Source organism: Marmota marmota, unplaced genomic scaffold (assembly GCF_001458135.2).
Source record: "Marmota marmota marmota unplaced genomic scaffold, marMar, whole genome shotgun sequence".
Taxonomy (NCBI): Eukaryota; Metazoa; Chordata; class Mammalia; order Rodentia; family Sciuridae; genus Marmota; species Marmota marmota.
This window is the reverse complement of record NW_025999945.1, coordinates 9,035,280-9,055,827: the sequence shown is the minus strand read 5'-3', so window position 1 is coordinate 9,055,827 and position 20,548 is coordinate 9,035,280. Positions and strand designations below refer to the sequence as shown.

The window sequence follows — 20,548 nt, the reverse complement described above, 5'->3', positions numbered from 1 at the left end:
AAGAGTCTATAATTAGGGATATGGAATATAAAGATGCCTTCCCAGAATGCTGGAAAGATTTGATACTTGAAAACATCTGATATCATGAGAGGATAAGGGAGAACTAAAGCAGCAGGCATAATAATATCATCTCCTAGCCACTGTATGTTATGCCCACCCCAAGAAACAAATATCATCATCACATCAGCACATAAACCCTCATGAGATAAGAGGATTATACTCTAGGGCAGCATTTTTCAGCCTCAACACTACTGACATTTTGTGCCAATAATTCTTTGGTATGGAAATATCCTATGCATTTTAGGATGTTGAGTAGCATCCACTGGTTGCCAGTAGTGCTCCGCATCCCTACCAGTGATAACCATCAGAAATATACTAGCCAGGCATGATGATGCATGCCTGTATTCCCAGCAACTCAGGAGGCTTAAACAGGAGAAACCTGAGTTCCAGGCCAGCTTCAGTAATTTAGTGAGGCTGTAAGCAACTTAGTGAGACTCTATCTCAAAAAAATAAAATAAAATAAAATTAGAAAAAAAGAAAGAAAAGAGAAAGAGGTCTGTGGATGTAGATCAGTGGTAAAGGCGCCTGGGTTCAATTCTTAGTACAAAACAAAACAAAACAAAACAAAAGATATTATTTAATATCCTCTAGAGGGCATCATCCCCCCTTCCTTGAGAGCCATTGGTCTACCTCACTACCTGAACTTCCAGTGTCACTTTCATTAAACCCAAATGGGAGTGGAAATAAGGTTTAGGGTCTGGAGACTGGCATTTAAATGAAAATTCACATACTAAATAATGGGCTAATTTTATAAGTGATGTTACTTAGCCAGTTTTGGACATAAAAAAAGGACAAACAGTTTCTCATCTGCACTGGACATAATGAGAAATCACAGAACAACTATGTGGCTGACCATTGTTCATGATGAAAAGCCAGCCCTATGAGAAAGCCACCAATCGAGAAAGCAATGTGAGGAGACAGAAACTGGACCCTACAGCCCAGATCAAATAAGTTCACTGGGTTTTTCATACTTATGAGCCAATTAAATCCCCTTGTTATTTTTAAGACAGTTTAAGTTGGAGTTTCTACCAGGCAAGGGAATTCTGATATCAAACTTAAAATATAAACAATTTTTACTGAATAAAAATCAAAGTATAAAAAACATAAAAGTGGTAGATATAGGGACATCTGTAAAATGAAACAATTAAAAAACATAATAAAACACTAAAAAAGAAAAGAAAAAAAATGAAATGTTTACTATGATGAAGTATATATGAACACTACAGAGAAACAGAAAAAAATAATAAAATATAAAGTTTTAAGAAGTTAAGTACAGACAATAGAGTTTTATTTAGCCATAAAGAAGAATAAAATTTTCAGGAAAATGGATGGAACTTGAGAATATTTTGTCAAGCTAAATAAGAAAGTCAAAAGTCAAGGGTCATGGGGCTGGGGTTGTGGCAAAGCACTTGCCTCACACATGTGAGGCACTGGGTTCAATCCTCAGAACCACATAAAAATAAATAAACAAAATAAAGGTATTAAAAAAAAAAAGTCAAGGATCATATGTTTTCTCTCATATGAGGAAGACAGAGAAGAAAAAAAGAAAAAGAACAGGGATGGGGCAGGGATCTCATGAAAACAGAAGGGATACCAGTAAAGTAGAAGACCAGGGCAAGGGAGGAGGAAAGGGAAAGAAAAGGTACTGTGGAATGAAGTTGACCAACATTACCTTGTTCTGTTGTGTATATTTATGAATATGTAACAATAAATCCCAGTACTGTGTATAATTATAATGCATCACAAAAGAAAAAGGAAACTCCCTCTTTCCTCTCCCACAAAAAAACCAACAAAAGAAAGAATTAAGTGCAAGGGCTGGGGATGTAGCTCAGTGGTAGAGTGCATGCCTACCACAGGAAACCCTGAGTTTGATTCCCAGGAATCTCTTGACCTGATTTCATTTTTCCCATCGAGTATCACACATGTATAAAATTGCATAGAACTATATACACACATCCTACCAATGTCAATTTCCTGGTTTGCTATTAAGCCATAGTAAGGTAAGAGGTAATAATTGGGGAAAACTGGAAGCATAATACATTGGGACCTCTCTGTACTCTTCTTGTACTTTCATGTAAATCAATAATTACTTAAAATAAAAAGTTAGCTTGGCGCAATAAAAAATCAGCTTGCACACAGATAATCCCAGCTACTTGGGAGGTTGAGGTAGGAGGATCACAAGTTCAAGGACAAAATTAAAAATAAAAAAGGCTGAGGATTACAGTTCAGTGGTAAGAATGTCTCTGGGTTCAACCCCTATTACTGCAAAAAGAAAATAAATAAGTAAATAAAAAGTCAGATAAAAGATTTTCTAAAAACTCTTTGATAACTACCTTTAAATGTTAAAATCAAAAGAAGCATTTATAAACATTAGATATACTTTACTAATTGCTATATAGATAAATTTTATTTCAAACAGCCTGTTATCAGCAAATGCTAATTCTTGGAAATTAACTCCATAGCAAGGGTTTACCTAAAATTTTCTTCAGAAATGTACACTCCATTTTTCTCACGAGCTGCTGCAAGATCTCGTTTCAGACGCTCTATCTCTTCTGTATATTCCTGCACAAGAGGAAGGTTGTAGGTGTCAATTTAGTATTTTTTTTTCCCCATTCAGTTTGCGGAACACATACAACAAATAAAATATGGTTGAATTTTTATGTTTGTCTTTTTTAAAAATTACCACTATATTTTTAATCAATATTAATTGGTTTAGAAATAGTCTTTCAATGGTCTTTAAAGTTACTTTTAATGTACTCATTATACACTTCCATTTAAACTGTCCACCCAATTTCAAGAATCATTATATAGCTCCAACAATTAAAGCTGGGTAATACTGGTAGAAGGACAGATGAATAAATCAAACCTCAAATATATGCAAACCTTTGTATGCAAAAATTAGTATTTAGAATATATTACAAACTCTCAAACCACAACAATAAAGAATAAATAATCCAATTAGAAAATTGGCCTAAAGATATGAACAGACATTTCACCAAGCAAGATATACAAATATCAGATAAGCAGATGAAAAGATATTCAACATTGTTGGCCATTAGAGAAATATAAGTTAAAGCCATAGTGAGATATCTAACACCATCACACATATCAAAATAGCTAAAACAAAAAATAATTATAACATCAAATGCCGGTGAGGATGTGGAGAAATTATATGACACATGTTGCTCATGGAAATGTAAAATGGTACAGCACCTAAAATTCGGTTTGGGAGGGCTGGAGTTGTGGCTCAGTGGTAGAGCGATTGCCGGGCATGTGTGAGGCCCTGGGTTCAACCCTCAGCACCACATATAAATAAATAAAAGATCCACTGACAACTAAAAAATATTTAAAAAAAAAAAAAAAAGTGTGGCAGTTCCTTAACCCACTTTGTCCCATCATTCCAGATATGGAACATCTATAAATCTGAAATAGAATATATAATATATAATAAGAAGAATATAATTATAATATTTATAATAATATTAATAATCTTATACATAAGCTCTAGACTATGATTTCCAACCATTTTAATGTACCTATGTCAGTTTCTCTGAAATATTGGCAGAATTGAAAACTTGGCGACTTAATGGGTTGAAAAAATGAAACTTTCAAGTTGTCATTCAACCCAGCAAACATATTCAAATAATAACCCCAAAGAAATAAAAATTTGTTTATACAAATCACTATAAATGGATGCTAATAGTTTTATTTGTAATAGCAAAATTTAAAGTCATGTTTCAATTACACAAACTATATCAAGTACATAAGTAACATGGAATATAACAACACTAAAAAGGCTTACTGATAAAAACAACAACGTGGTAAATCCCCAATATTTATTTAAAGTAAAAAAATAAATTAAATTAAATTAAATAACAAAAATTTATATATTGTACAATTCCATTCAATAACTTTTAAAATGACAAAATTTTATAAATAGAGGCGAGATTAGTGGGTAACAGCAATTAGGGATGGCAGGTAAGGGGTAAAAAAGAGGTAGTCATATGAGGGATCCTTGTGGTGATAAGCTGTTAATATCTTGACCGGATGCTAAACCCAAAGGACCTACACACAGACACTCATACAACTATAAGGAAAAATGAGAAATAAAATCAGTGGATCGTTATTGATGTCAACATCCCTGTGGAAAAATACCCTAGTTTGACAAAATGCCCAAAGAATCTATTATTTCTTACAAAGGCATGTGAACCTCCAAAGACCTCATTAAAACTTTGATATTAAAAAAGAAAAACACAGGGCTGGGGCTGGGGCCAGTGGTAGTGCACTCAAGATGCTAACAGGTCATCACCACAAAGATCCCTCATATAACTACTCCCTTTTTACCCCTTACCATCCATCCCTAGCATGTATGAGGCACTGGGTTTGATTCTCAGTACACATATAAATAAATAAAGGTCTAACAACAACTAAAAATATATTTAAAAAAAAGAAAAGAAAGAAAACAACATGAAAAAAAATGAGAAGCCAAGAAGGAAAGGAAATATTTGCAAGTCATGTCTGGAATATATGAATACTTTATAAAGTACCTGAACAGATATTTCAATGAAAAATATACAAATGATATTATAAGTATGTGAAAAGAAGCTCACCGTTAGTTATTAGGGAGATACTAATTATAACTATATGAGGTATCGGTTTACATTAACTTTAATTTTAGGGCTGAGGTTGTGGCTCAGTGGTAGAGCACTTGCCTGACACATGTGAGGCCCTGGGTTCAATCCTCAGCACCACATAAAAATAAATAAATTAAATAAAGGTATTATGTCCATCTACAGCTAAAAAAACAAAAAAAGAAAAATGTTTAAAATTTTAGAGTAGCTAAAATTAAAAAGTTACAATAACAAGTATTAAAGAAGATATTGAAGAAACTGCAGCCATCATACATTGCTAGTAGAAAGTCAAGCGGCAAAATCTCCTTGAAAAGGTATCTTATAAAGAATTAAGCTCGCCTGGCGTGCGTGCGGCCCAGGTTCAATCCTCAGCACCACATACAAAGAATTAAGCATTCGGGCTGAGGCTGTAGTTCAGTGGTAGAATGCTTGCCTAGCAGGTGTGAGACACCAGGTTCGATCCTCAGTATGACATAAAAATAAATAAATAAATGAAATTAAAATGTTGTGTCCATCTACAACTAAAAAATAAATAAAAGAGTGTGGTTGTAAAGGCCTGTAATCCCAGTGGCTCAGGAGGCTGAGGCAGGAGGATAGTAAGTTAAAAGGCAACCTTCGCAACTTAACAACGCTCCAACAACTTCGCAAGACTTTGTCTCAAAATAAAAAACAAAAAGGGATAAGAATGAGGCTCACTGGTTAAGTGCCCCTGGGTTCAATCCCTGGTACCAAATAAGAATAAAGCATAGTGTCAAGGTAAGCTCAGCACAAGAAAAAGAAAAAAAGAAAGATAAGGATAAACTCCTTATGTAATGCAGAAATTAAATCCCTAGGTGTCTAGCCAAGAGAAAGTAAAACATCAACACAAAGGCATGTATGAGAATGGGAATGTTCATAGTGGCATTTCTGGAAATGATTCAAATGTTCACTGATTGGTGAGTGTATAAAAAAGATACAGTGTTATCCACACAAAGGGATATTATTCAGCAATAAAAAGAAATAAACCACTAGTACATGTTAAAACATAAAGGGAACCTCAAATGTTAAGCCAAGAAACATTAGATACAAATATTATATAATTCTATTTATAGCAAATGTACAGAAAAGGCAAATCTATCAACAGAAATCCTATCAGTATCCACTCAATTGTAAAGAGGCAAAGGCAGACTAGAATAATAAAAATTTCTAAAACTAAATTGTGGCAATGTTATACAATCCATAAATGCATTAAAAATAGATGAATGTTAAAGTATATAAATTATACCTCAAAGATGCAAATAAATAAACAGAACTGTAACTGTAAATAAATGCAAACTGTTAAGAGTGCAAACTCAGGAATAATACTGGTAAATTCAACATATCAGCATTAGAAAAAAATACTAACATATCATTTAAGCATTCAGTTTAAATCACTAGATAAAATGTCAACCCCAAGAGGCTGGGAGTATAGCTTAGTAGGAAGCCTTAGGGCCTAGCATGCCAGGGCTCAATCCATAGCACCACAAAAAAAAAAATGATAATAACTCAAAGTGGGGGAAAAAATCTTAAGCAGGGCTTAGATTCTGGGGAGGCCATAGTGAGCCCCTGTCTCAACAACAACAAGGATGTCTATCACAGGCAGTTTAACAAATCTTGTTTAACAATCATCTGTTTCAGTTCCTTGTTTTCACACTTCTCAAACAAAATCATATTATACCACAAAAACTCACAATACCTTAATAAGAGCTTTTTTGGTGAGTTTCTGATTAACTTCAGGCTTATTCAATATGTTTTTTGCTCTATGAGCATATTCCAGTGTACTCAGAGTTTCCTGTCATAAAAAGGAAAGGTCAATTAGGGAAGACATCATGAAGATAATGTAGTTTTTGTCATTGAGGATGTACTATATAATTTACAAGTAATAATTCATGGTTATATCTAATCTATAAATCTTAAAATAGACTACTATGCCAAACCTTTTTATCCTTCCTTCAACACTTTCTTCTTTATTCTTCTATTCAATTTTACTTTGTGTTTTCGTCCTTCTCTGTAATTTTCAGGGTCTTTACCCTTATAATTTGACCGTTCAGAACAGTCTTAAACTCAATGAGCTTTACCAACTGATGAATAACAAAATGTCATATATCCATATCCATGTGATAACATATTATTCACCCATGAAAAGGAATGAAGTATTGATACACATTACAATGTGGATGAACCTTAAAAACATTATGCTAAATGAAAAAACCATTCACAAAAGACCACATGTTGTATGATTCCATTTATATGAAATGTCCAAAAAGGCAAATCTATAAATACAAAAAATAGTAATCTAGAGCTGGAAATGGAGTGGATGAAAAATGCTTATTAATGAGCAAAACTCTGGGGATGATAAAAAAAAGTTAAGTGATGGCATAATCTTATAATCTCAGCAACTCAGGAGGCTGAGGCAGGAGGATCACAAATTCAAAGCCAGCCTCAGCAACTTAGCGAGGCCCTATGCAACTGAGTGAGACCCCATCTCAAAGTAAAACATAAAAAGGGCTGGAGTAACTGTGCATTATGGCCCATGCTTACAATCCCAGTGGCTTAGGAGGCTGAGGCTGTAAGATCTCAAGTTCAAAATTAGTCTCAGCAATGGCAACGTACTAAGCAACTCAGTGAGACCCTGTCTCTAAATAAAATACAAAATAGGGCTGGGGATGTGACACAGTGGTTGAGTGCCCCTGAGTTCAATCCCTGGTAACTGTCCTCCCACCCCGGAAAAAAAAAAAAAATTTTTTTTTTGATGATTGTACAACTCTGTGAATATACTAAAGTCACTGAATTAATATAATTTTCATGGGTGAATTTTATGGATGTAAATGATATTTCAGTAAAAATATTTTTTAAATGAAAGGGGAATTGGAGCCCCTAGAAAAACTTTTCTAATATCATTTAAAGCAGAGGATAACAAGAAAATAAGAGCAGAATTTACCATCTTTGTTGCTTTGCTGGGATTCTCAAACATTCAACTTGGTTCTGCAACAGTAGAATTCACTCGATCCTAAGTTCTAATGAAATTACAACACCCACTGCTATTGACCCAAAGCAATTTTCTTGGAAGACTGTGGAAAAGCCATTTACAAAATTGGCTTTCTAAGATTAAAAACTGTATATTTTCAGTGTTGTCCTCCAGAACATATTCATATGCAATGTACAGATTCTTTTATCACAGTATAAAATGAATGAAACTAGTAAATGAACTTTTAAAATATATGATAGCTAAATATAGAATTATAACTTCTACATTTTGCAGCTTCCTTTCAAAGGGTTTACCTCAAGATTGAGAGATGCAGGAGAAATTGTTGCAATGATAGATGTTCTTGTTCGGCCCCCTAGAGAATCTTGGAGGATTCTAGTTAGTTTAGATTCTCGATAAGGAACATGAGGTGTTCTTTCTACAAGAGCAGTAATAACTCTTCCCAAAGTCAACAGAGATTGATTGATATTTCCAGCTTCCCGAGCTCTCTTGTCAACTGCTCCGGAACGACCAATGTTTTCACTTCCTGCAAGATCAACCTTTAATTTTAAAAATAAAAAGTCAGCCTATTGGAACTGAATTCAAAGATATGCATTCTCACACATAATATACTAAATTACCAGCAAATCAATTTTCTACACAAATTTCTTCTCCCTCTAGAAAGCTAATAACCCATGGAGCTGGGGCTGAGGCTCAGTGGTAAAAACACTTGCCTTGAACATGTGAGGCACTGGGTCTGATCCTCAGCACCATGCAAAAATAAAGATACTGTGTTTTCATCTACAATTAAATAAATATTTAAAAGAAAAAAAAAAAGAAAGCTAATAACCCAGTGACTACAGAAATATTATCTAGAAGTAAAAATGTCAAGCCATTCCATAAGAATGAAACAGTGGTATTAAGGTAGATGCTTACCAAGTTCAACTTTCCAATTTTAACAAGTTCTTCTCCGTCAATTGTAGTTTCTTTCATATGTATTGTAACAGAGAAAACTGAGTGGGAACGACTAGAAAAAAGACCACATTGCCCATTCATTATAAAGTAAAATATTGTTTGCTTCCTATAAAACACGAAGACCCAGAAAAGACCAAAATCCATAAGGGTAAAGAAAAATATTATCAGACAGGAGATATCATTAAGATTTTAGAAGACAGAAGGTATAGAACAATGAATAGGTTTTTCCTTTCTTATATATACTGCCTATAGGGGAGACCCCAATAAGAAGCTACCTGAAAATAACCTAAAATAATTAGAAACTAGAATTTTTAGACACACCTGGAAAATGGCTATGTGGTGGGATCAGAATAATTACTTGGTGTGTCAGAGCAGAAGGCTCCCAATCAATCTCTCTATTTGTAAGAATCACTTGAAATATGTCATTACCATAAATTCAGATACCACCAGGCAAGCCATCAGATCACTCTTCCTCCATGTCTACTGTTGTGTACAAGTATATTTCTGTTTTGAAAATGTTATCAGAAATAAGTAACTCCTTCTCCTAAACAGCAGAAATAGTAAACAGCATGCCTACAAAAACACCATAAAATAATCCCTGCTAGACCATAAAGTTTTTTAAAGTATACCTTAAGCTAAATACTGACATTTAAGTATTTATCTGAGGAAAACAAAAATCATATAGATGACCAAAGACATCTTTCTTTTCTGTATTAAAATGTGCACTTGGTGAACATCACTATGTTTGTTAATGTCATTGACAGTTGGCAGAGAATATGATAACGTTTAATTTTCTTCTTTGTGCTTTCATACTGTTTTTAAAACTTTATAAGCATCATTTTTGTACATTGTGGTGGCTGGATGCTATAGCTCAGTGCTTGCCTAAAATGTATGAGGTCCTGGATTCAATCACCAGTATTACCAAAACAAAACAAACAAACATACCTAGGAATGTAATCCACACACCTTGAATCATCCCAATTGGATTTCCCCTAATTTCCTAATTTTTCTAAAAAAGAAAATGGAGCTAGGATGAAAACTATGGCTTTCTTACCTAGAGTATGCATTCATCAAAGTTGCTGCAGTTGTTCTTTTTGCTGCCCCCTTCTCTAAAATTTGATAGACTTCATCCTTGTTATGTACAGTAATTTCTTCTAAACCTTTGATTATCACTCCCCTCTGATCAAATATCAAAAGAATATCAATTAAATTGGGTTTTTTTAAAAGGACAGACTTCTTAAAGCCTTACACATTAAAATATGGAAACATATCATTCTCAAAGATAGTTACCTTGTTGCGGGGATCATCAAACATCTGTAGTCTCTCAGAAACATCAGAAGATGGATTAAGAAGATCAAAAAGTTCTTCATTATAGATTTCCAACAGAGACACTTTGACTGAAAATTCAGTACCATTATCAGTAAGTTTCTCAAAAATTTGATGAAGGGTTCGAGGAATTATACCAGCCAAAGGATCCTGAAATTATGTAATGATGATTAAAATAAATGAAGAATGCCATTTACTATGGCACTTAAAACTCATATAACTATAAAGGACCTCCTTTACATTATATTTAAACAGAAGTACAATCAGCCCTCTGTGCCCACTGGCTCTGCATTTTACCAAATATGGATAGAAAATATTAGGAAAAAAATTGTAATTTTATATTTTTTATTTCCTAAGCATGATGGCATATGAGCAATTTATATAGCATATACATTATATTAAATATTATAAGTAATCTAAAGATGATTTAAGGTATACAGGAGATATACCTTAAATCATCTTTAAGCATTCAATGACAAACATAATGATGTTCACCAAGTGCCATTAATACAGAAAAGAAGGATGTCTTTGGTCATCTATGATTTTTTTTCCTCAGATAAATGCTTAAATTCCTAGGTATGTTTGTTTTGTTTTGTTTTGTTTTGGTAATACTGGTGATTGAATCCAGGACTTCATACATAGGTTATATATATAAATATAACATTTGACTTAAGGGGCTTGAGCATCCTCAGATTTTGGCACAAACCATGAAACTAGCAATGTGTGCATACATAGGGGACATAGCAGGGAGGTTATCCTGGAACAAACTCCTGTGGATACTGAGAGATACTGTATACTAAAGCAAGTTAAAAACAAACAACTTAATGTTAGACAACTCATTTTCAACAGTCTGTTCAACAGTATTTGCCAAACATTGCACAAATATGTCTTACTGTTTATCCATCTTCCTATCTGAGCATTACAGAAACCAATTAAATCATACTACTTATAAAACCAAATTCAATTATCCTATCCAATTATCCTCATGAAAATGTAATACCTTCATTTTAGTCAGAAAAAAAACAGGGATGTTTCTCAACTATCAAAGCATCCTTAATAAAACTGTTAAAAGTCTCTATAATTTGAAGTGATATGTCTATTCTATATCTTATAATGATTATAATTCTATAACTTTATCATCCATGTATAGAATATGCTGACAGCTCAGCTATGTTACCACTAAAAAAAGGACTTATCTAAAACTCAATAATTTGAAGAATTAAGTTATTAAACACATTTGGTGAAAATATTTGTGAAATATTCTATATGCTTTCTTCAAAACTAAACCATATAGTGGTCTTAATTTCTTGAACACTCAAGGTCATCATTAATAAAACACCATACTGCTCTTTGTAACTTTCATTACCTCATTGTAAAATCCTTTCCTATAAGTTCTATTCATGCTCCAACTTTTCCACAATACAGAAGTCCCCTTTCTTATTCACAGTTTTGTTTTCTGTGGTTTCAGCTACTCATGATCAACCACAGTCCAAAATATTAAATGGAAGATTCCAGAAATAAACATTTTATTACAATTTAAACTGTGCACCATTCTGAGTAGCATGGTGAAATCTTACACCATCCAGACAGGGACATGAAATCATCCACTTATCCAGCACATCCACACAATATATGCTTCCTGCCTATTAGTCTCTGGTAGCCCTGTTGGTTATTAGATCAATTGCCCTAGGATTCAGGTACCACTAATTTTATTTAGTAATGTCCCCCAAAGCATTAAGGGTATCAATAGTAGCAATTTGGAAATATCAAAGAGAGGCCGTAAAGTGCTCCTTTTAAATGAAAGGTGAAAAGTACAATAAGATATTTAGAGAGCGACCACAGTCACATAACTTTTATTATAATACATTATTGTCATAATTATAATGTGTCATAATGCCATAATTATTCTATTTTATTATTAGTTAATGTGCCTTACTCTTGCTGTGCCCAATTTATAAAACAAAAGAAAGGATTTTGCAGTGAGGCAATGAAAGTTACAAAGAACAGTATGATACCCCATTCCTAAATTCATGTTTGACATGGGTATTCTGAACTTCTCTATTTCGTGAGAGACTCACACACAAGTTTTATTCTGCTAAATTTCTGCCATATTAGAGATAAATGTGTTATAAAAAATACCTCCTCCCAGGTATATGTTTCATTAGGTGACCTTTCACCTTCCATAGTAAAGGTTTTTCCAGTACCAGTTTGGCCATACCTGTCAAGATTAACAAAGTGTTTGATCAAAAACAAATACATAAACCTTTTCATAAATTTGAAAAAACACATACATATAAATTTTCATCAACTTACGCAAAGATAGTACAATTATAGCCCATAATAACTTCATCCAGAATTGGACAAACAACACTGCGGTAAACATCGATTTGTTTAGTAGATGCTCCAAAAACCTATTAAGATAAAGAAATTTCTTAAAGAAAATGTAAAAGATATTCATTTTAATAATTTTACTTGTAATATGTTAACTAATTCAGCTCATGAGAAATCACTTAACAACTGGAAGAGATAACTGAAATTCATAAGAGTATGCCATTTTCCAGGAGAAATATGTACATTAGGATTACTTTACAGTAGTGAATAATTAAAAAGTAGCACCATTTTATAAGAAAGTAAGTACCATGTCAAAAGTATATGTCTTCCTTGAACTCTTATCAGCCAATCCTCCAGTTCGTACACTAACTTCTTTTCGAACGTGATCACACTCCACTACTGAATGGGCGTTAACTTTCCGCTCTGCCAAATTAAATGGTCTGTAAAAACAAAAACCCAAAGTTATTCAAGAACTCTTAATTTGGGATGGGGATGTGGCTCGGTGGTAGAGAATTTACTTGGCATGCATGATGCCCTGGGGGGTTCCATACCATAACCAAAAAAAACAACAAGACATTTTCACTAACAACATTGATAAGAAAAATGTGAAGGGGCTTGGGATGTGGCTCAAGTGGTGCCGTGCTCGCCTGGCATGCGTGAGGCACTGGGATCAATCCTCAGAACCACATAAAAATAAAATAAAGATATTGTGTTCACCTTAAAAAAAAAAGAAAAAGAAAAAAGTGAAATATGAAGCTGTGACTCACTGTTAGTGATGAGGATTAAGTGGGGGCTAAATGCTAAAGCAGAGAAAATTATAAGGATTTAGTCCCAGAAATAAAATTCTTTTTAAAAAAATTTTCAAAGATATATAAAACATTACAATCCTAACAGTTTTGCAGGGTGTGGTGGCACACAGCTATAATTCCAGTCATTCAGGAGGCTGAGGCAGGAACAATGCAAGTTTGAGGCCAAGTTTGAGGCCAGTCTCAGTAACTTCGTCAGACCCTGTCTCAAATAAAAAATAAAAAGTACTAGGGATGTAGCTCAATGGTAAAATGTCCTTGGGCTCAACCTCCAGTATGGTTCCCCCGCAACCAAATTCTAACAGTTTCTTCGAGTGGATGCTAAGTTGTCAAAAATGCTGTTTTTCCCCCCCAGAATTCTATTTTCACTATTCTTACAATCTAATCAAGTTAGGTTATGATGGCATAGAAATAACAGGTCAATTTTTATTCAAAATGCAAAACGTCCAGTGTATATCTGGCACAAAATAAATAGTAGATAAAAAATAATGACAAATATGTTGAGCACCATGTGTCAAGTACTCATTGTTCCCAATACTTAATATGTGCTAACTCACTTTGTCCTCACAACATTGTGACATTTATAGTATCACTAGATTTATTTTTCAAATGAAAAAAATGGAATAGAAGGGCTACATTGCTCAAACATATAGGATCACTGATTCATTCTACTGAACTGCCTAAAAAAAGGTATTTCACTTAGAAGATTATTTCTTCAGGGAATTCTTCCCAGGACACTTCCCTCCCCCACTTGTCTAAAGATCACATTGAATTGTGCCCCATATTCCTAAAGCACCTTTTAGGTACCCTTTCTTTCTTTAAAAAATAAAATAAATATGTGTATTAGTTTTTAGGTGGCCACAATATCTTTATTTCATTTATTTATTTTTATATGGTGCTGAGGATCGAACCCAGTACCTCACACATGCTAGGCAAAAGCACTCTGCCACTGAGCCATAACCCAGCCCTTATTTATCCTTTCTTAAACATCACTTCTCATATAATAATTTGCCAGTGTTTCTTAGTAGACCTCAGACTGCTAGGGAAAGAAATCCTGTTTAGTTTACTGTTTCCCTGGGGCTCACTACTATGCTTAGCATACAATAGGTTCTCAAATATTTGTGTTACTACTTTACTTAATAAATGTCATTCTAGAGGCTGGGGTTGTGGCTCAGCGGTAGAGAACTCGCCTCTCACGTGTGAGACCCTAGGTTCGATCTTCAGCACCACATAAAAAATAAATAAACAAAATAAAGATATTGTGCCCATGTATAACTAAAAAAATATTTTTTAAAAAAATGTCATTCTAAGAGGAATGATGGGGAAACTAAAAAGAATCACAGTCCATAGAGCAGCATCCATTAAGACATTTATACACATAATGCACAGTTGGGCCAAAGGAAACAACCTGTTATTCCAAGTTCATTTCCCTCACTGAGTAGTGTACATTTTGGAAGGAAGAGCCAAATAGGAAATTATCTTCCCCTTATCACTAGACAACCCAAGTTACCATTTATTTTAAAAGGATACCTCAATTCCCCATAGCATACCTCATGTCATTAGCTTACATATATATTTTTTATATTTGCAAACTCCATTTTATTGTGTGGTTTTTTTGGTTTTTGGGGTGTGTGTGTGTGTGTGTGTGTGTGTGGTTAATTCACAATCTGGTACATATAGGCAGTTAAAATTGGTTATCATTACTCATCAGAAGCCGCTTTGTATAACAGGCTTCATGAAAACATCATAAAACAGAATATGTAGTAACAATTTCCTAAAAATCAATGGTTGTAAACATTCATGTTTCTAAGAAAACAACTTTACATATACATGTTGGGGTTTTGGGGTTTTTTTTTTTTTTTTGGTGCTGAGGATCAAACCCAGGGCCTCGAACGTGCTAGGCGAGCGCTCTACCACTGAGCTACAATCCCAGCCCACGTATACATGTATTTTAAGAAAGCTATACCTGTTACATAAACTCAGACAACAGAAGGAGTGTGCAATTTCACTAGCTTACTTTTGAGTGATCAGAAGACCAAATATGTGGGCTAGGATTCAGGCTCAATGGTAGAGCGCTTGCCTCACATGTGTGGGGCACTGGATTCTATCCTCAGCACCACATAAATAAATAAAATAAAAGTAGTATGTCCATCTATGACTAAAATTTTTTTAATTAAAAAAAAAGAAGACCAAATTTGTGATATCAGGAAACTGAACAATTCCCAGAAAACATCTCATAATGATATCATTTGCCAATTGTACTAAGCCTACACAATGCATACAACACAAATGAATATGCAATATTATTAAACATTCTACTTATATGGAGGTAGGCTAAGAAAGTATCAACAAGTGGGGTGAACTGCTCTCCAATGACTAAAGCCAATTACTCTATTATTCCTCGCATCCCTGAACTCTCTTGCCTGGGCACATGATTAAGTTACCAAGTAAATACGGATCAAGTTGTCAGAATTGAGTCATAGGAAATTCATATAGATCACACATTCCTAAAAGTCATCAAAACTCCTAGAGGAGCTTTTGGAACTATCTGTACTAGTAGAAAGAGTACTGCTGAGCCACTATTTTCCTATCCAGATTTCTCTAGCTAATTCAAAACTGCAAAATCACCACTGATTACGCTAACAAACACATCAATTTGTTGGTCTCAGTATAAAAATTTAAACAACCAAAATGGTGAGGAAAGAGAGATTAATGATTTAAAAAAAATGTTTTTTAAAGTTCTATCTTGGGGCTGGGGATGTGGCTCAAGCGGTAGCGCGCTCGCCTGGCACGCATGCGGCCCGGGTTCGATCCTCAGCACCACATACAAACAAAGACGTTGTGTCCGCCGAAAACTAAAAATAAATAAATAAATATTTAAAAAATAAATAAATAAAAAATAAAATAAAATATGCAACTTAGTGAAGCCCTAAGCAACTTATTTCAAAATAAAAACTAAAAAAGAGCTATTTTGCAATTTAAATTCTATTTCTAACTCAATGGCAAAGTGTCCCTGGGTTCAATACCCAATACCCACCCACCCACCCCACCCCTAGCCCCAGCCCCAGCCCCACCAATCTAAAACCTGAAGGAATAAAACAAACAAAACCCACAAGAAAAACATTAAAATGTGAGGGAGCCATTCATTGTAGATCTTTGGGAGGAAAAGCTTTTCTGGTACAGAATAGAAATTGCAAAGGCCTCTAGACACAGCGGTCCACAATCCCAGAGACTCTGGAGGCTGAGGCAGGAAGATTACAAATTCCAGGCCAGCCTTGGCAAATTAGGGAAAACCTGTCTTAAAGTTTAAAAAAAAAAAAAAGAAGAGGTAGGGGTGTAGTTAAATGATAAAGAACACAAGTTAAATCCCCATTATCACTCCCCCTAAAATAGAGAGAGAAAGAAAAGAAATCCCAAAGGTACTGAGATAAAAGTATAGTAGATGCATTTAAAAAAAAAAAAATGTATGTGTACTTAAGTGACCAAGAATCAAAGAAGAAATCACAAGGGAAATGAGAAAATACTTAAAAGACAAATGAAATTAAAACAACATATCAAAATTCATAAGATACAGCAAAAGCATTGCTAAAAGGAAACTTTATAGCTATAAATCCTATATTAAATCCTATATTAAAAAAGCAGGAGCTGGGCATGGAGATGCACACCTGTAATCCTAGCAACTTGGGAAGTGGAAGCAAGAGGATTGCAAACTTGAGGCCAGCCTTGGAAATTCAGTAAGATGCTGTCTCAAAAAATAAAAAGGGCTGGGAATGTAACTCAGTGGTTGGGCACCCTTAAGTTCAACCATCAATACCAAACAAACAAATAAACAGGAAAGATCTCATATCAGCACTCTATTTTTGCAATTTAAGGAACTAGAAAAAGAATGAATTAATCTCAAAGACAGGAGAAGAAAGAAAATAATGAAGATTAAAGATAAAACAGAGAAGAGGAAAATAATATAGAAAATTAATGAAACAAAAAGCCAATTCCTCAAAAAGATCAACAAAGTTGACATAGCTAGATCAACTACGGAAGAAAAAGGCTCAAATTACTAAAATCAAAAGTGAAAGTGGGAACATTACTACTGACTCAATAGAAGTAAAAAGGATTGTTAAGTGTTATGAACAATTGCACACCAACAACTATAACCGAAATGAACAAATTCCTAGAAATATAAAACCTAGCCACACTAAATCACAAAAAATAGAATATCTGACCTATAAGTAGTTGGTAAGCAGATTGAAGCAATAATCAAAAATATGCCAAAGTCCTAGACTAATGAGTTCAAGGTAATTTCTACCAAATATTTCAAAAAAGAACTAGTTGAGCTGGGGATGTGGCTCAAGCGGTAGCGCGCTCGCCTGGCATGCATGCAGCCCGGGTTCGATCCTCAGTACCACATACAAACAAAGATGTTGTGTCCACTGAAAACTAAAAAATAAATATTAAAATAAATAAATAAATAAATAAAAACAAAAAAGAACTAGTACCAAATCTTCTCAAATTGAAGAGGAGAGAATATTTCCTAACTCATTCTATGAGAACAGCATTACCTTAATACCAAAGTCAAACACACCATTTGAAATCTACAGATAAGTATATCTTATGGACACTGATTCAAAAATGCTCCACAAGGGGATAAGAGTATAGCTTAATGGTAGAGCACATAACTAGCTTGTATGAGGCTCTGGATTTCATATCCAGCACAGGGTAAAAGAAAGGCTCACCAAAATACTAGTAAACTGAACTCAGTAGCATATTAAAAAGATTATATACACTCCCAAATGGGAATCATCCCCAGAATGCAAGGATGGTTAAACACACAAAAACTGATTGATGTGATACAGAATGAAGGGGGGAAAAAAGACACAGAATCATATCAACTGGTGCAGAAAAGAGTATTTGACAAAAACCCTTTCACGATAAAAACAATGAATGGGGAAATAGAAGGAAAAGTACATCAACATAGTAAAAGTCATACGTGAAAAATCTACCAGAAATATCACACTCAATGGTCAAAGACTGAAAGCTTTTCCTTTAAGATCAAGTGCAGGGACTGGAGCTGTGGCTCAGGGGTAGAGCGGCATAGCACATGCAGGCTCTGGGTTTGATCCTCAGCATCACATAAAAATAATAAAGGTATTGTGCCCAACTACAATTATAAATAAATAAATAAGATCAAGTGCAAAGCAAACTGGGCATGGGTGGAACATGCTTGTAATCCCAGACTCCTGAGGCTAAGATAGGAGAATCCTAAATTCTGGGCTAGTCTTATTTTTTTTTTTTTTTTTTTTTAGTATTTTTTAGTTACAGATGGATATAACATTTTTATTTTATGTATTTATTTTTATGTGGTGCTGAGGATTTAAGCCAGTGCCTCATGTGTGCTAGATAAGCATTCTACCACTGAGCTACAACCCCAGCCCCCTGGGCTAGTCTTGGCAACTTAATGAGACCCTGACTAAAAAAAACAGGGCAGGGGATGTAGCTCAGCAGTGGAGCACTGCCTAGCATGCATGAAGCCCTAAATTTCCCCAGCACTGCCAAAAATAAAAAGAGCTGGGGGGGGGGNNNNGCTGAGGTTGTGGCTCAGTGGCAAAGTGCTTCCTTTACACGTGGGAGGCAGGGACTCTCAGCACAGCCCAAATAAATAAATGAACAAAATAAAATTTAAAAGGTCCATCAACAACTAAAAAATATATTTAAAAAAAAAAGAACTAGGGATGTAGCTCAGTGGTAGAGCTCCCCTGAGTTCAATACCCGGTAACTGGGAAGAAAAAAAAAAAAAGCAAAGATGTACACTTTCACCAGTTTTATTCAGCAAAGTTCAGGAAGTTCTAGGCAGAAAAAATAAATAAAAGACATTTAGCTGCAGAGGAAGAAGTAGAATTATCTCTGTTCAAAGATGATAATTTATATGTAGAAAGCCCTAAAGATTCCACAAAAAACTGTTTAATAAATGTATTCAGGGCTGGGTTGGGGCTCAGTGGCAGAGCACTTGCCTAGCATGTGTGAGGCACTGGGTTCCATCCTCAGCACCACATATAAATAAATTTAAAAAATAAAGGTACATCAACAACTAAAAAGTATTTTTAAAAAATGAATTCAGCAAAGTATAGAGTCAACATGCAAAAAAGTCAGTTGCATTTCTACATATTAAAAAGGAAGTTACAAAAACAACTCTGTTTAAAATAGCATCAAGAAGAATCCAATACTTATGAATTAATTTAACCAAGGATGTAAAATGATCAACATAATATATCATATTAATACAATGAATGAAAACACTCACAGGATCACATGGGTTGTACTTAAAAAAAAACTACATAGCTGAAAAAAATAAAATACATAAATAAATGGAAACATATCTATGTTCATGAACTGGAGGAGTAATATTAAGACATTAAGCCAAGTGTGGTGATCATCTCTGTAATCCCAGTGACTCAAGAGACTAAGGCAGGAGGATTGCAAGTTCAAGGCCAGCCTCAGCAACTGAGGCTCTAAGCAACTCAGGGAGACCCTGTCTCAGAGTAAAAAAAATAAAAAGGGCTGGGTATAGTTCAGTGCTAAAGTATCCCTGGGTTCTATTCTCAATATCAAAATATATATATATATAAAAAGATGTATACTCAAAGTGATCTACAAATTGAACATAATCCCTATTAAAATCTCAATGGCATGTTTTGCAGAAATAGAAAAAGTCATCCTAAAAGTCATATGGTGTCTCTAGATAACCAAAACAATCTTGAAGAAGAAAGTTGGAGGACTCATAATTTTTGACTTCCAAACTTACTACAAAGCTATAATAAGCAAAATTGTCAGGTAATGGCATAAAGACAGACAATTAGACAAAAGGATTAGAATAGAAAACCCAGAAATAAATCCTTTCATATATGGGCAAATGATTTTTTACAAGGAAGACAAGACCATTCAGTAGGGAAAGAGACTTTTCAACAAATGGTGGGGAAAACTGGACATCCACATTCGAAAGAATGAAGTAACTTATAATGGATCAGACTTTAAATCTTTAAACCTATAACTCTAAAAACTCTTAGAAGAAAGCATAGGGCAAAAGCTTCATGAGAATGAACTTTTCAGTGATTTCTTGGATGTCACACCAAAGCAAGGCAACAATGAAAATAAACAATTGGACTTAATAAAAATTTTAAAATTGTAGGCATCAAAAGACTGTATCACTGGCATGTAATCCCAGCAACTCATGAGGCTGAGGCAGCAGCATCACAATTCCAAAGCCAGCCTCAGAAAATGAGCAAAGCCCTAAGCAACTTAGTGAGACTCTGTCTCAAAAAATTAAGAGGGCTAGGGAGGCCACTCAGTGGTTAAATGCCCTTGTCAATCAACAAGGCATATACAAAAAGACAATCCTCAGAATGGGCTAAAAATTGTGCACATCATACATCTGAAAAGGGATT

At 34.4% G+C, this 20,548-nt stretch overlaps 1 protein-coding gene across 1 annotated transcript in view; it reads right to left on the bottom strand.

Annotated features, from left to right (window-relative positions):
* Positions 1-20,548, bottom strand: part of Kif11 (kinesin family member 11) — a 49,291-nt gene that overhangs the window by 25,107 nt on the left and 3,636 nt on the right. The window contains exons 2-10 of the mRNA XM_015500122.2: positions 12,614-12,746; positions 12,289-12,386; positions 12,115-12,193; positions 9,940-10,125; positions 9,704-9,828; positions 8,611-8,701; positions 7,992-8,234; positions 6,406-6,501; positions 2,534-2,622 (exon numbers count right to left, since the gene is read on the bottom strand). Coding sequence (XP_015355608.1) covers positions 2,534-2,622; positions 6,406-6,501; positions 7,992-8,234; positions 8,611-8,701; positions 9,704-9,828; positions 9,940-10,125; positions 12,115-12,193; positions 12,289-12,386; positions 12,614-12,746 — 1,140 coding nt within the window. The remainder of the gene's footprint in view (positions 1-2,533; positions 2,623-6,405; positions 6,502-7,991; positions 8,235-8,610; positions 8,702-9,703; positions 9,829-9,939; positions 10,126-12,114; positions 12,194-12,288; positions 12,387-12,613; positions 12,747-20,548) is intronic.